Source organism: Ochotona curzoniae, unplaced genomic scaffold (genome assembly GCF_017591425.1).
Source record: "Ochotona curzoniae isolate NIBS_2020 unplaced genomic scaffold, NIBS_Ocur_1.0 contig_430, whole genome shotgun sequence".
Classification (NCBI taxonomy): domain Eukaryota; kingdom Metazoa; phylum Chordata; class Mammalia; order Lagomorpha; family Ochotonidae; genus Ochotona; species Ochotona curzoniae.
The window spans coordinates 19,171,107-19,185,835 of NW_024466219.1; the positions used below are offsets into that span (position 1 = coordinate 19,171,107).

Below are 14,729 nucleotides of genomic sequence, written 5' to 3' on the forward strand. Positions count from 1 at the left end.
TAGGCCATTAACAGGGAGTTGGATGGGAAGTGGAGCACCTGGGATGCGAATTGGCACCCACATGGGATCTTGGTGCTTGAAGGAGAGAGGATTAGCCAATTCAGCTTGAAAAAAAAAAAAAAAGGAACCTTTAAAAAATGATGTATTTGAAATGCAGAGTCAGAGACAGACAGGGAAAGAAGTCTTTGATCCGTTGGTTCACTCCCCAAATGGTCCCGGTGGGCTGAGGCTGGGTCCGGTTGGACCCAAGAGCTTCATCCAGGTCTCCCATCTAGGTGCAGGGGTCCAATGACTTGGTCATCGTTCTGCTTTCTCAGGCATGTTCTCAGGGAGCTGGACTGGAAGCAGAGCAACTGGGCTATGAATGGGTAATCATGTGGTGTGCTGGCGTTGTAGACAGAGTGCTTACCCGTTAGGCTTGAACTCTGACACCACATGTAATCCACACACAATTTCTGAAACAAATGATGATCTTGCACTATTTGCCTTTTATATGAAAGAATTAAGAGGGCGAGGGAGAGGTCTTCAATCTGCTGGTTCACCTTCCAAATGCCTGCAATGGCTGGGCCTGGGACTGTCTAAAGCTAGGAACCTGGAACCTCTTCTGGCTCTTCCATATGTGACAGGGGCCCAAGGACCTCCTCTGCTGTTTTCCTGGGTGCATAAGCAGGGAACTGGGTGGGAAGTAGAGCAGCTGGGACAGGAACCAGTGCTCATGTGGTCTGCTGTCCTTACAGGCAGTGGTTTTACCTACTGTGCAGGTCCCTGGCTTAGTTCTAGGTTCTTACACCAGGGAGAGACAGCTAATGCATGGTGCAGTCAGCTCTGCTCTCGTGGGTTCCACTTCTGTTGAAAATAGTTAAAGGGGTGTGTTGTGGCTGTGCATGGGTTAAGCTGCCGCTTGCGGTGCTAGCATCTCCTATCAGAGTGCTGGTTCCAATTCTGCTTCCAGTTTGTGCCCCCGGAAATGCGGTGGATGATAGTCAAGTACTTGGCTTTTGTACCAATGTGAAAAGCCAGGAAGGAATTCCTGGTTCCTGCTTTGGGCCTGGTCTGAAGTTAGCTGTTGTGACCATCTGGGGCATAAACCAGTGGGTGGAAGATCCCCTCCACCCTTTGTCTCTGTGCCTCACAAATGAATGAAGTCTTAAAATATTGAAGAAAAGTGTACTAAATGTGTATGGACTTTTCTTGCCATTATTTCCCCATTATTTCTGCCTCTTTGTGACACTTCATGATAGTGGGAACACTGAAAGCAGGCAGCACAAGCACTTCACATCTTGCTGTGCCCAAGACACTGTTCTGTCACTTTCTGACTCCACAGCAGTCTAACTCCTGAGTGCTGCTATTATCCATGTTTTATGGAGGAGATGGAGCTGCAGAGAAGTTATGCAACCTGTGTTGGAAGGTGGCAAAGCTGGGAGGCAAACTTGGCAATCGTGACTCCAGTGGTGTCCTCCGAGACCTGAGTCTTTAGTTCTGGAAAGGTCAAACAGGAATAGAGGCAGACATTTATTTTTCTGAGTAGGGTGCAAATTAAGGGCATGGTATTAGAACGATCTAGATAAAGTGTTTCTTTGCTTTCTGATATTGCTGAAAGTGATAGGGGGTTATCTTATGAAGAATCCCCATTCTAGATGGACCAGATGGCAGTGAAGTCCCCCATTGATTTGGAGGCATAATATTGTCAAGATTCTATAAAAATATGGACACAGTCATGCATTGCTGTAAGCAAGGGTATATGTTCTTTTTATGTGACTTAGCTGGGCAAACACCAAAGGGTGTGCTTACAAAACCATGACTAGAACATCCCAGCGGTATGATCAATGGGACCATTGCTGTATATGTGGTTTGTCATCATCTGAAATGTATGGTGCATGACTGTTGGGGTGTGTGTGTGTGTGTGTGTGTGTGTGGAAAGGTACTTGAAAATATTTGAGAAGTGGAATTAACATTTTGGTGTGAGCATTGTTTGAAATCCATGCATTGTGTTTTTCATACTCATCTTCATGAACTTTTCAAAGATGTATGCATTTTAAATTTTTAGCACCAAAATTAATCTTGGAATTGTGGTTTCCATGAGCTTTTTGAGGTACCCTACATTATGAGGATGTATGATATATGTAACAACTTTGGTTATGTTTTGTGTGATTAAAAATTCATTGTGAAATGTAATTTGTGCATCAGTATCTACTTATGATATACAACTTGCAGTTGATTGTGCCCATTTGTAGGTGGCATTGCTATTCCTTCCTAATGAGACAGAAGCTGGTTTTGCCTTCCCTGTGGATCTGTGCTGACTTATGCTTTTGTTGGAACTTGAGGCCCCCCAGGCCGTGATAGATTAGCTGAATCTAACCTGCTGAAGGATAAACACCAACATGGAGGAGCAGCGGAGCCCACAGCTGGTACCCAGTGCCAGCAGTATATGGGGCCACTGGCATTCTCCAGCCCTGTGTAGCTGTATGATGACCATAGTCATGTCAGCAACCTCTGGAGGGTGATGCTCTCACAAAATCCACATACATTGCCATTGTATAGAATTCCAAGGAAGAATCAATTTAACACTTGTACATGATGGGCTGTTCATTGAGCAGGCATGTTAACTGGCACGTAAGAGTGTGATGAAGATGGGGAAATGCTGTGTGTTTGGGGATACACTAAGGCTTCTTGCCTCTCTCACTGGCCCTTCTCTCAGTTGGATACTTGTTCCTCTGCACAGTGATGCTTCATTGCTTTTGGAGGAATCTTTCCTTGTCCTGTGTGGATGGATGAATAGAATCTGTAAGATGCTTCAGAAGGTTTTCAAGAAAACAGAGGACACCATGATTCTATATTTGATTTTCCTGGAGGAATATCCTATCATCACCTACAAATTGGCTTTGCTGGTGTCAGATTGGGCCCTACAAAATAAGTTCTCCCATACTGATTTGTCCAAGTTTGCTAGCATGTTGCCCCACTACTTCACTTTCTTCAAAGTGGTTGTCTGTCATTGTCATGGTGATGTGCTCCTTTTTTTGTTAGGTATTTCATGAGTATTTTGATCACATTTTGTTGACTTTCAAATTTTCTTCTTAGGAAACATCTGAAATTCACTAATGAAAAAAGAAAAGCCCTTTTAACCTTCAGATAGCTTTTATCTTTCTAATGGTTTGGTTCCATCCAAGTTTGGGTCAGAATGAATCCAGTACACTCTGTTAAAAATACTGAGGTGCCTAGGGAAGGCCCTGCTGGTAGAGCTGGGGGTGTGGGGCTGAGCTCTGCTGCTCACTGTCTATAACTTGGGGCACGTTTCTTAATCTCTTGGGACCTTGGTTTTCTGTTAAAATAACAGAAGTGCCAACCTTAGAGGGCTGAATTGAGGATTAAATAAGACACTACTAGGAACCAATACAAGTGATCTGTATAGTAATACTGATAAATGATACGTGTTATGCAATTGCAAGAAAACTCAGTACAGGCAAATTTTACTTTAGGATGTTGAAAGTTGGTTGGTGGACAGGATGGCAAGAACTGCTGGTTCCAGGTCCCCTGATGTGTGTCTGTACAGGTGTTTATAGATGTAGCTGTGTTACTGCTTACTATAAACATCTAGATGCAGACAAATTTGCAGTAGTGTCAGGATCCATTTGTTGAATGCATCAGAGATAAGACGAAATGCTCTTGCAATGGTATTGGAAACTGGTTGGGGGGCATTTCACACTAGTTACGTTTATGCACGTTTAGGCCTTTGCCCCAGTGAGCCGTGTTTTTTTTCTAAGATTAAAAGACATAGTTTCTGGCTGTGAGAGTGGGAGCTGGGAAAATGGGCTTTAATTTTTTTCTTTTTTCTGCTCCATTGCTGGCTTCCCTGTATCCTTGGGCAGGTCTGTTTCCCTGAGCAGGAATCTGATGGTTGAGCAACAAAAGCTACAAGTTAGCCTCCTGTGAGTCTCATAGGCTCACGCATCTTTAACAACAGGTGGAGGATTAACTTGCAAACACAAATATAAACTGTTGCAGTAGAGAAAATGCTGTTAGCCCAGAGATTCTTGCCATTTTATGATTAAGATTTTGTCATCCTCTTGAATTCTGTAATTGTCAATTTTTTTTTTAAATATACAACATTAAGGCTCTTGTACCCAATATGGAGGTTGAGAAAACTCCATTATTCTGGTGTGCCTTTTTTTCTTTGTTTACAGGGAGATGCAGGATTTTTTTCCAACGCCTGATGTTTCTCTTTCTCTTCATTTGTCTTGAATTTCTCACTCTCATCCATGGCATCTAGCTTTGAGATCCAACAGTCTTCTGCATGACTTTGGAGTTACTGTTTTTTGTTTGTTTTGCTTTCTTATTTTGTCTTCTGCAACTGACTCCTGTACTAGTTGCATGTCAGGTTAAGCCTATTTTTTCTCTCATTTGTGTGGCTTTGTTCCAGCAGTTTCTCTGCTTTCCACTGAGCACATAAATGGCTGACTCTCTGCCTCTAAGTTCTATGACTGACTTTTACTCAAATAATTAAATGTGTAGTCATCTCTTTTGGTAAATGTTTTATTTCAAAGTTCGTTTTAGAAGAAGGAAGGACACAGAAATCTTCCTTTCACTGGGTCATTCCCTAAATGTTCAGTGTTTGAAGTTGGACCAGGCTGAAGTCAGGAGCATCATCTGTGTCCTCCACGTGGCAAGAGAAGCTTGAAGACTTGGCTAACTTCCTCTTCTTTCCCGGGCACACCAACAGGGTTTCTGGCGTTGCAGGTGGTTAACTCACCAAGCCACAGTACTGGCTCCTTAGAGTAGTCCTTTTGGATCAGCCATTTTGCTTTCCAGAGTTTCACTCACCTGTGGTCAACTCTGGAAACATTATTAAGCTGCCCACTTCATATGTAAAGAGTTTTGAAGTTTTTAAATTCACTGTTCTCCATCCTGCCTGGGATGTAAATCATGCCCTGTGTTCACCACCTGCATTTTAGTCACTTAGTAGATGTCTTTGTTTTCAGATCACTGTTGTGGTATCATAATGTTTGTACTTGGGTAGCCCAGATTTTATTGAAAAATAGTCAAAGTGCAAGGAGTACCAATACCAGCAATTTGGAAATTCCAAAGAGAAGCCATAGAGTACTACTTTTAAGTGTAAAGATGAACACTTTTAACTTAGTAAGGAAAGACAAATCAGCTTATTAAGTTGCTATACTATGCAGTAAGAATGAATTAAAGGCCTGGCGTGATTGCTTAGCAGCTAAGTCTTTGCCTTGCACATGCTGGGATCCCATATGGGCGCTGGTTCATGTCCTGGCTGCTCGACTTGCCATCTGGCTCCCTGCTTGTGGCCTGGAAAAGCAGTAGAGGATGGCCCAAAGCCTTGGGACCCTGCACCTGTGTAGGAGACCAGAAGAGGTTCCTGACTCCTGGCTTTGAATAGGCTCAGCTCTGGCTGTTGTGGCCATTTGGGGAGTTAACCAGTGGATGAAACATCTTTCTTTCTGACTCTGCATTTCTTTGTAAATATGCCTTTCCAATTAAAATAAAAGAATGAATTGAGACTCTTCTACTTGAAATTCTGAAGAGGAAAAAGACCTTTGCGCTGGTTTTTCTGTTTTATCTCCAGTTGAAAAGCCGAGCAATGGAGAGAGAGAAAGATGGATGTTCTATTTGCTGATTCACTCCCTGAGTATCTGCAACAGCCAGAGATGGACCAGTCCGAAACCAGGAGCTGAGAACTCCATCTGAGTCTCTTGTTTGGGTAGTGAATCTTTGAGCCCTCATCTGCTACCTCCCAGGGTGCATAATAACAAGAGGCTGGATCGGCAGTAGAGGTTGGGCATGGTCTGATGTGGTATGCAGGTGCCCCAGGTGGGTGGCTCAGTCTGGTGTGGCACAATGCCTACCCTGTTCCCAGAAAGTGTGTGGTGTGAAACTTCAGTGACTTCATTATTCTTCCACCCAAGCTTCGACATGAATTTGATGTTTGTTCTCGCTGAATTCGTGCTACTCTCAAAGGTGTTCTTTTCAAGCAGATGTCTTTTCCTTCTTTGTGTCTCAAACAGATCCTGTTTACATGTGTCATAACAAGTTAGCACAAGCTTATTTGGCTCCAGAACACTATTGAAATCCATGCCTACTTTGTAATGCTCCTTTTCCCTGAGCTCCATGAAGAGCCCTCTGTATGTATGTTTGAGGTCCTCGTACTGTTTGGCTCCTGCTCGTCCCTTCATGCAGTCTTGGAAATTTTTTCTGCCTGGTCCTGATCAGTATTCCCACCCTGGCAGATGTGAAATTAGACACAGCACTCTACCGTACATCACAGCAGTCCTTGCAGTGTTGGCATACTAATGGTGCAACCTTGTTTATTGACATTGATCAGGCTTGCACTTGCTTTGAAACAGGCTGCGTCTCCACAGATGAGCTGTTTCCTGCAGCAAAGCTGTTAGAAATGGTAATGCACTTTCCAGGCTCTTACTGCTTTGCTGATAAGTTGCTGACCCTTATGCAAAAAGCAGAAAAGAAATGGCTATGGCACAGTAGATTAAACTTCCACCAGCAACAGTGGTATCCTACATTGGAATGCTGCTGGTTTGAGTCCAGGCTGCTCCGCTTCAGATCCACTTTCCTGCTAACACAGCTGGGAAGGCTCTGGTTGATGGTCCAAGTGCATGGGGCTCTGCCACTCATGTGGCAGATGGGTGTGGAATTTTGGTTCTAAGTTTTGGCCAGCACAGCTATGGCTTTTGTGGGCACTTGGGGTCAAATAGCAAATGAAAGATTCTCTCATCTTTCCTCCCACTGTCTCCAATAAGTAAGTGAACATTTTTAAAAATTATTGATAATTGTTAAAAAGCTCAAACCAGAAAAGAAAAATTTGGTACATGTTGCAGTGTGAACCTGATTAATTTCATCATAACTGCCCAGAGAAGAGCATGCCTATTTAGAGAAAGAAAAATAGAAGTTAGAATTTTTCAACAGTTTGAGGAAGCACTTAAGGACTTGTACATTTAAAATCATCCTAGCTATATCCCCAAATATCTGACTTTTCTTCTAATGCTGTTGTGTCTTTAAGTCCTTTAAAGCATATCGACTGTGGCTTGATTTCAGGGTACACAGCTGAAATGAGTAGAGGAAAATAGGAATGCAAGGAGTCATTTTCCTGAGATAAATAGGCAGGAGTTGAAGTGGGAGGGGGTGAGGAAGGAAGGCCTGCTAAGGATACTTGCACCCATCGTTGGGTGGTGTTGTGCATGCATTTTCATGTAATGAAATGAGACAGCCAAGAGGCTGTACTTCCTTTGGGGTGAGAACCAGGCGCTGGACAGAGAGCCGTCGGGTATGCCCAGGGACAGTGTGTCCGCTTTCTATGGTGGCCAGGGCTGGGAAGGATGAGGAGGAAGAGACATTAAGGAAGTTCCTGGGCCTGTGGATCTGAGAGGGAGGTAGAAGCAGGTAGCTTGGCCTTGTCCCAGGCAGTATCAGGTCTCTTAAATAAAGCCTGGGCAAATCTTGTGTATTGAGGATCTGGGTTAAGCACTTCACCCTTTCTACATTCAACAGCCCTGTGGTTGCCATCTGCTCCAGGCCTGCACCAGTAAGTGGCAGAGCCAGAATTCCCTTCCCCAGAACTTTGCACTATGATGTCACTGGAGGCTTTTTGGTCCAATTCCCAAATACAGGTGTGCAGTAGACAGCATCTTCATAAAAAAGCATGCAGGTATATACACACGGAAGGAGTGCTGCCATCCCTGGGTCACTCCCAAGTGCACGTGGTGGCTGGGACTGGGCTGAGCTAAAGTCAGGAGTCAGAAACTGGAGCTCTCACAGGGTGGTCGGAGCCAAGCTGCTTAGGCCACCATCTGATGCCTTCTAGCATCTGCATTGGGAAGACGTTGGAATCCATAGCTGGAAATTGATCCCAGGGACTCCTGGAGCAGAGGTGTCTTAGCCATTAGGCCAGATACCCGACCCTACTAATAAGTCTTCATGGATGTGCTAACAAAAAATACACTTAAGAGCTGCAACAGAAGGGGAAGTATTATAAAACCTTTTAAGTCCCTGAGGCTGGAATCCTCAATGCAGTGGGACTGTTCTGGGTAGAATGTTCCTGAAAAGCTTCAAAAGAGCAAAAGGACTGTCCTGGGTAGAATGTTCCTGAAAAAATTCGAAAAAGAGAAAGGCTTCTAGAATTTTACCTTCACCTACAGGGTTATCTTAACATTTCTGCAGCATTCGTGGGAGCCCCAGTTCTTTGCTAGTCCTAGATTTTTAAGGAAATGAGGTCAGGCTAATATAATACCAGCATCCTTTGATGAAAGAGCCGTTATTAAACCAGCAAGTTAAAATTAACTTACCACTAAAAGGAAGACATCAGTATTCCTGCTAAGTTACAGAAAGGAATCTTGAGTTATTCTGGGAAATGCCTGGCATATAAAAATAAAATGTAGTGGAAGGGTGTGGAGCAAAAACACGAGGGCTTAGTGAGGCTTGTGGTTGAAAGTGTGGGTGTCTGGTTATGGTAGAAAACACACCACACCCCTGGACAACTTCTTGGTAGTGACACTCTGGGTGGAGGCCCCTGACCCCTGTAGTCTCAGAGAGCAGAGTTGATTTCTCTCGTGGAACTCTGAAGACAGGAGTCTGTGTGGCTGAGCCTGAGTCGGGCTCCAAGGATGAGTGACTGGCTGACTGACCGAGAGGAGGGTAGAAGTCTCCTGGCTTACACTTGGATTTCGCCTCTGGCTCATCTATTTCTGCCTATGTGGTGGCCTCATTTCTGTCACCCATAAAATGCTTACCTCCTTTGTTCTCATCACTTCATTGGGAATTTATGAAAACAAAGTGAGAAAATGTGTCAATCCTGGTTTTGGCATTTTTGTCACCTATTAGAAGTGCTTGATTACTTGGGACTTGAAATTTTTATTAATTTAGCATCCGCAATGAGATGTATTTGAGAGGCATAAGGAAAGCAGTAAAGCCCACAAAAGGGCTTCAGCTAAGGTGATCTGTCATTGGGGAAAGAATTGGGATCCTTTAACATGCTGAATGTGAAGGGTAACTTTCCATGTCTTCCACCGAGAATGTCGACATGGCTGCCAAGATAGAGGTGTTGAATCCTGGGGATTAAACAGCCGAGAAGCAGACCTTTTAAAGGATCCAAATAGCATTGGCCATGGGCAGCTCGTGAGTGGGAGTGGTATAGGGAGTTAGGAACTTGGATGTCTTCTGTCTTGTTTTACATGACTTTGACCTTTTACTTCATGACGGCTCTTCCAGTGCTGGCCAGCAGGAGCTAAAGAGGCTGGTCACAGCCTCACATCCCTTCACTCCCAATCCTTTGGCTAGAACCATTCGAAGTGTCCATACTGGACTACAGGCTAGTGTTGAGCCCAATATCCGTGGATTCAGCTAAAAATTCAACTGTTTTGTAGGAAAGGTATTGGGGGATGAGCAAAGGTTGCTAGCAGTTATCAGAGGTGCTAGAGTTGTGTCAACTCCCTTAGAGGAAGTACACAGATGCAAGGGAAGCAAGGCCATTTAAAAAAGGTTAATTATTATAGTTACTTTTTTTTTTTTACTTGAAAGTCACTGTGAGAGGTTCCATCTGTTGGGCTAGTCTGAAGCCAAGAGCTCATCTGGAACGCTCACGTCAGTGCAGAGGCCCAAGGACTTGAGCCATCCTCCAGGTGCTTTCTCAGGTTGTAAGTAGGAAGCTGGATTGGGAAGTGGATGCCAGCACTGGCACATCAGCAGGCAGAGGATTAGCCTGTTAGGCCACCATGCTGACTCCAAGGCAAAGCCATTTTTGCTAATGCATCCTGATCAACAGTTGGGACTGACATTTGAGGAGAATCAGGAGATGAAAGCTATTGACCGAGGGTGGAAAGTGATTGTGGTTTTCTTGTAACCAGGCTTGCAGTCTCTTCTTGCTTTACTCCAGCTACTGTGCTCGGTGTTGAAGTCTTAGAGGCTTCTGCACAGGGAGAGCCAGGTGTGCATGTGATGGGTGGGGAACCCTTTGATACCTACTGTGAAAGATGGCTGCATTTGGGAGCTTCAGGTGAAAGACCCAACCACCATGGCAGGTGGGGCATGTGCAGGCAAAGGCCTGTGTTGGATGCAGGGTGGGATAAGGTCACATGAGCTGAGTCCTGTCTGAATTGCCTTGAGTAGGTCCCTGGGAGTGTAAGTTGGCTGAACTGTCATGATCATGGTTTAACCTTGTGTCTTTGTTGTTATTCTTAGAAGCTGTGAGCGTGGGCATCGAGAATCTTGGTGGCAAGGCACGATGCTGTCCCGATGGGAGCTGTCCCTCTACCTGCTTGCTTCACTAGGCTTCCACTTCTATTCCTTCTATGAAGTTTATAAAGTGTCCAGAGGTAAGGCCCAGATCCAACTTCCTATCCAAAAAATGAAGTGGGGAGGGAGTACTCAGAAGTGAAAGATTCATGAAGTTGGTCCAGCTGGGGTGAGATGACTGGAGGCCCGCTTTGCCTTCCCTGAATCTTGGATAGTTCAGATCCATGACATGAATCCGTGAAGTTTTATCTCAATCCAGGGTCTCTTAGGTGATTTGGGGTCCCTTTCTATGACTCATCATTTTTGCAGCTGCTGACAGTCATGGTAGGGGTTTACTTCAAAGTGAACTCTGGGATTTTATACTCCTGGTCCTCATAGATAGCTGTATCTGACAGGGCAGACGGGTTGGTGGTGTTGGAGGGCCACACTCCTTTGCTCCTTTTACCAGTTTCAATGTGTTTCCTTTGTGGGTGGCAGAGGAATCCTCCCCAGGTTGCATTCCAGGCCGTAGTAAGGAGAATAGGGGAACTTCTGTTTCTGTTGTGAGTAGATTGCTGTTTCTATTGAGTACATTGGCATCTGACACCTGTTACTCCTGCTTTCACCTACTTTGTTGGCACCCAATCAGAATTGGGAGGCTGGAAAATGCTAGTTTTTATTTTTTTAAGAATTATTTATTTGATAGTTACAGAGACACAGATCTTCTATTTTCTGGTTCATTCCCTGAATGGCCTCAACAGCATGGGTGGAGCCTGGGTGGAGCCAGGAGTTTCTTCTATGTCTTCCACATGGGTGGCAGGACCCCAAGCACTTGGGCTATTTTCTGCTTTCCTAGGCACATTATCAGGGACCTGGAATGGAAGTGAAGCAGCCAGAACTAAAACTAGTGCTCCTACGGGGAGTTATTGTTGCAGTTGAAGGGTTGACCGCTGGGCCGCAACACTGTCCCCTACACTTTTCTTTTTCTGCACGTTCTCATCTTAGAACAGTTTGGCCAGTTCAGCTCCCCATCCTTGCTAAAGTATGTTTTATTGATACGAGGTTGAGTCTCCTTGATTCCATGTCACATGTCTAAGTGCCACTGACTTGCATAGTGTAGGTCACTGGGAAAATTGAAGGCCATGAATTTTTGTGGTCAAGTCAAGGTAATGCAGTATTCCATAGGAAAACAGTGGGATTCTCGTCAGTGAAGGATTGGGTGGTCGGAAGTCTGGGAGGGAAAGCCTTCGTTCCAGTTTGCTCCCTACTCATTTATGTTTAAAATGAGGGACCACTCTTTTGACATTTGCTGGCATTCTGGGAATCTTTGTTTTATGTACCTATTCAATTTGATAAGTATGTTGGGGTTCATCAGCCTGCTTTTCACTTTTGTTCCTTTGGTCATTGTTTGTTCTGTACATTTTATCTACATCTTAAATTCTTCCCAAGTCCTCTCTCTCTGCTGTTCTTTCCCCTGTTGTCAACTATGCCAGCAAGCTTATTCATCTCTCCAGCTCATGGCTTTGTTAGATTTCTCAATCTTTTTGTTGTTGGTGGTGTTGCTCTCCGATTCATTGATCTCTGTGTTTCTGGTTGTGCTTGCTTGCTCTTTGTTTCAACCTCAGGAGTTGAGTGCTTGTCTCCTTTATTTTGTAAAGCATGCGTTGGCATTATTGTATCTTTTTTCTGAAGGATTTGCAGAAACAGAATCATGGGGGAAACCGCAGGAACATTCTTCAGCTTCCTGATCGATTGACTCAGGCTGCACTCGAGGAGCCTGTGTCAGCACGTCCCCCGTGGGAGCATGTCCACTCCACCCTGCTCTCGGTGAGCTGGTCCTTGCTTCTGGAACCATCTCACATGCCCTTGGTGTGTGTGATATGAAACATTAGATTTTTTTTTTTTGCAAATAAATAATATTAACTGTCTCATCTCATTTTGAGTTAGGTAATCTTATGATTTTTGAGAGGCAAGGAGTCACAGAGAGTTCCTTTCTGTCCACTAGATCATTCTTCAAATGCCTGCAACGGGGTGGGGATTGGGATGTGGGGCTGGATGGAGATGGGGCTAAAGCTGGGAGCCCACAGCCCAGCTGAGGTCTCTTACGTGGTGTTGCAGACCCAGTGACTTAGGCGGTGTGCAGCGCCGGAGCTGGAGCCAGGATAGGTTTAGCTTCTATATGCAATGTGTGTATCACAGCCTTACATCATTCACTTGTAAGTCTGTGAAGGCATGGATTCTCTTTTGCAGTGCTTGATTTATTTGAAAGGCACAGTTGCATGGTAAGAAAGAAGAAAGATCTTCCCATCTGCTTCCTTCCCCAAATGCTCCAAATGCCTGGGGTTAGGTCAGGCTGGAGCCAGGAGCCTGGGATGCAGTTTGGTTTTCCCATGTGAGTGGCAGGGCCGTAAGTTCTTGGGACCCTTTTGTCTGCTTTCCCAAGCACGTCAGCAGAAGCTGGGTTGGAAGTGGAACACTCAGAACTCAAACCAGTTCCTGTAAGGTGGTGGCAATGTAACCTGTCCACCACAGAGCTGGCTGCCTTTGGGAGTAGCTTGTTGAAAACTCCTTGGTATTGCTCAGGGTTGTTGATTTATTTAGGCTTTTTAAAGTCAATGTGGGCGATTTTTTTTTCTGTTTCATTGACAATTTCAAAATATGCTGACCTAGAGTTGCATATCATTTAAAAAGAAACAAGATTTGTTGACTTACTTGATAGTTATAGAAAGGGAGAATGAGAGAATCTTCGATCTGCCACCGGTCCACTCTGCAGATGGCCGCAGTAGCCAGGGAAGGGCCAGCCAGGCCACAGCCAGGAGCTCCGTTTGGATCTCCCGTGTGGGTGGCGGGGCTCGGGCGCTTGGCCATCTTCTGCTGCCTTTCCCAGGCCATGAGCAGGGAGCCGGTACAAGTTGTGCAGAGCTGAGCTGCTGCAGCCCGTGTGGCCAGTCTTGGATGTGGGTTGGTTGTGTGTCATTTTCTTACGTTTTCAATCCTGTCTTAAAAAATTTACCAAAACTTTCTTCATCATACTCTTATTTTCTCAAGGAACAATTCTTGGACTGGATACATCCTGGCCCTTTCTGTTCTCTGAAGATTCTGGTAGCAGCTGCTTTTCTAGACCCCAAAGAGCATCCGGGCCACCTTTTGTGCTCTGGCTTCCTCCTGCCATGTACCACGTGAATGGGGATTTTGTAAATGGAACTGTACCTCCTATTGATTTGTGTTTTCATTTCACAGGTGCTTTGTTTCCATTTCTGTAATTTTCAGTGATCTGTAGTTAATGTTTCCTTAAATAATTCCCCTTTACTATAGGCCCTAGTATTTTAAAAGGCTTTTTTTTTTTTTCTGGTGTAAAGTACTTAGTTGAATCCCCGCCCCAGTTTCTTTGTTTTCCCCATAATAGGTGTTCTTCAGGTGGGATGCAGCCATAGCTGAATGCATTCATCTTCTCTCAGCCTTTTGTTCATTCCTGTTCATTCCTGTGGGCTCCCTTATTACCGTTTGTGAGGAAAGAATATCGTTTGTGGATAGATGACTCTTTCCTTAGGTTGTTGTGTCCCACACTAACTGCTGCTGGGTTAGGACGGAGTGAGTCTCTCCCACTCACTTGGTGACTGTCACGGGCTGGTAAGACCAGAGTGTCCCATCCCAGGGGAGGGGAACAAGGGCCTCTGCTCCTGGTCTGGAACAGGTGGCTTTGCCCTAGGAGCCGGGGAAGTTATTCTTTTCATGGAGTGAATTGGTCGTAAGGAGCTGCATTCATCAAAGTGCAAACCGGGGAGGGTGGCTGGGGTCAGGTGAAGGTTGTGTCTCAGGCCTTTGGGATAAAGGCTCACTTTCAGTGCCACATTGGTTGGTGCTAAAAAGCTGGACAAAGGGCAATTTGTAGGAATGTAGAGGTCAGTGAGAAAGGCTGGCATGATAGCTCAACTGGATAATCCTCCACCTCCCAGTGCTGCCATCCCATATGGGTGCCAGTTCGTGTCCTGGCTGTTCTGCTTCCCAGCCAGTTTCCCACTTGTGGTCTGGGAAAGCCGTGAGGGTGGCCCAAGTCCTTGGAAACCTGCACCTGTGAGGGAGACATGGCAAAAGCTCCTGGCTTCAGATTGGCTCAGTTCTGGCTACTGTGAAACAATGTCACGTTCTTTCTATAAATCTATCTAAAATAAAAGGTCAGGGAGGACTTCGGTCTGGGCAGAGCTATGCTGACATTGTGGCCACGAACCACACGTAGATAGTGAGCATTTCCATGTGTCTAGTTTGGATTGAGATGTGCTGGCAGGAATAGTAGTACACTTACAAAGAAGTGATAAGAAAAAGGGAATGTAAAATTATGCATTCATCGTAGCTTAGTGCTGATTCTATGTTGAATGGATATTTTGGATATATTGGCTTACAGAAAATGAAACTTAGTACCCTACACTCTCACCCTACCCCACTTGTGAGTGAGTCTCACATCTTTCTATCAGACAGTGCTGGGCAGGAGT

At 44.9% G+C, this 14,729-nt stretch overlaps 1 protein-coding gene across 1 annotated transcript in view; it reads left to right on the forward strand.

Annotated features, from left to right (window-relative positions):
* Nucleotides 1-14,729, forward strand: part of HHAT (hedgehog acyltransferase) — a 257,631-nt gene that overhangs the window by 4,909 nt on the left and 237,993 nt on the right. The window contains exon 2 of the mRNA XM_040985615.1: nt 10,207-10,340. Coding sequence (XP_040841549.1) covers nt 10,250-10,340 — 91 coding nt within the window. The 5' untranslated portion in view covers nt 10,207-10,249. The remainder of the gene's footprint in view (nt 1-10,206; nt 10,341-14,729) is intronic.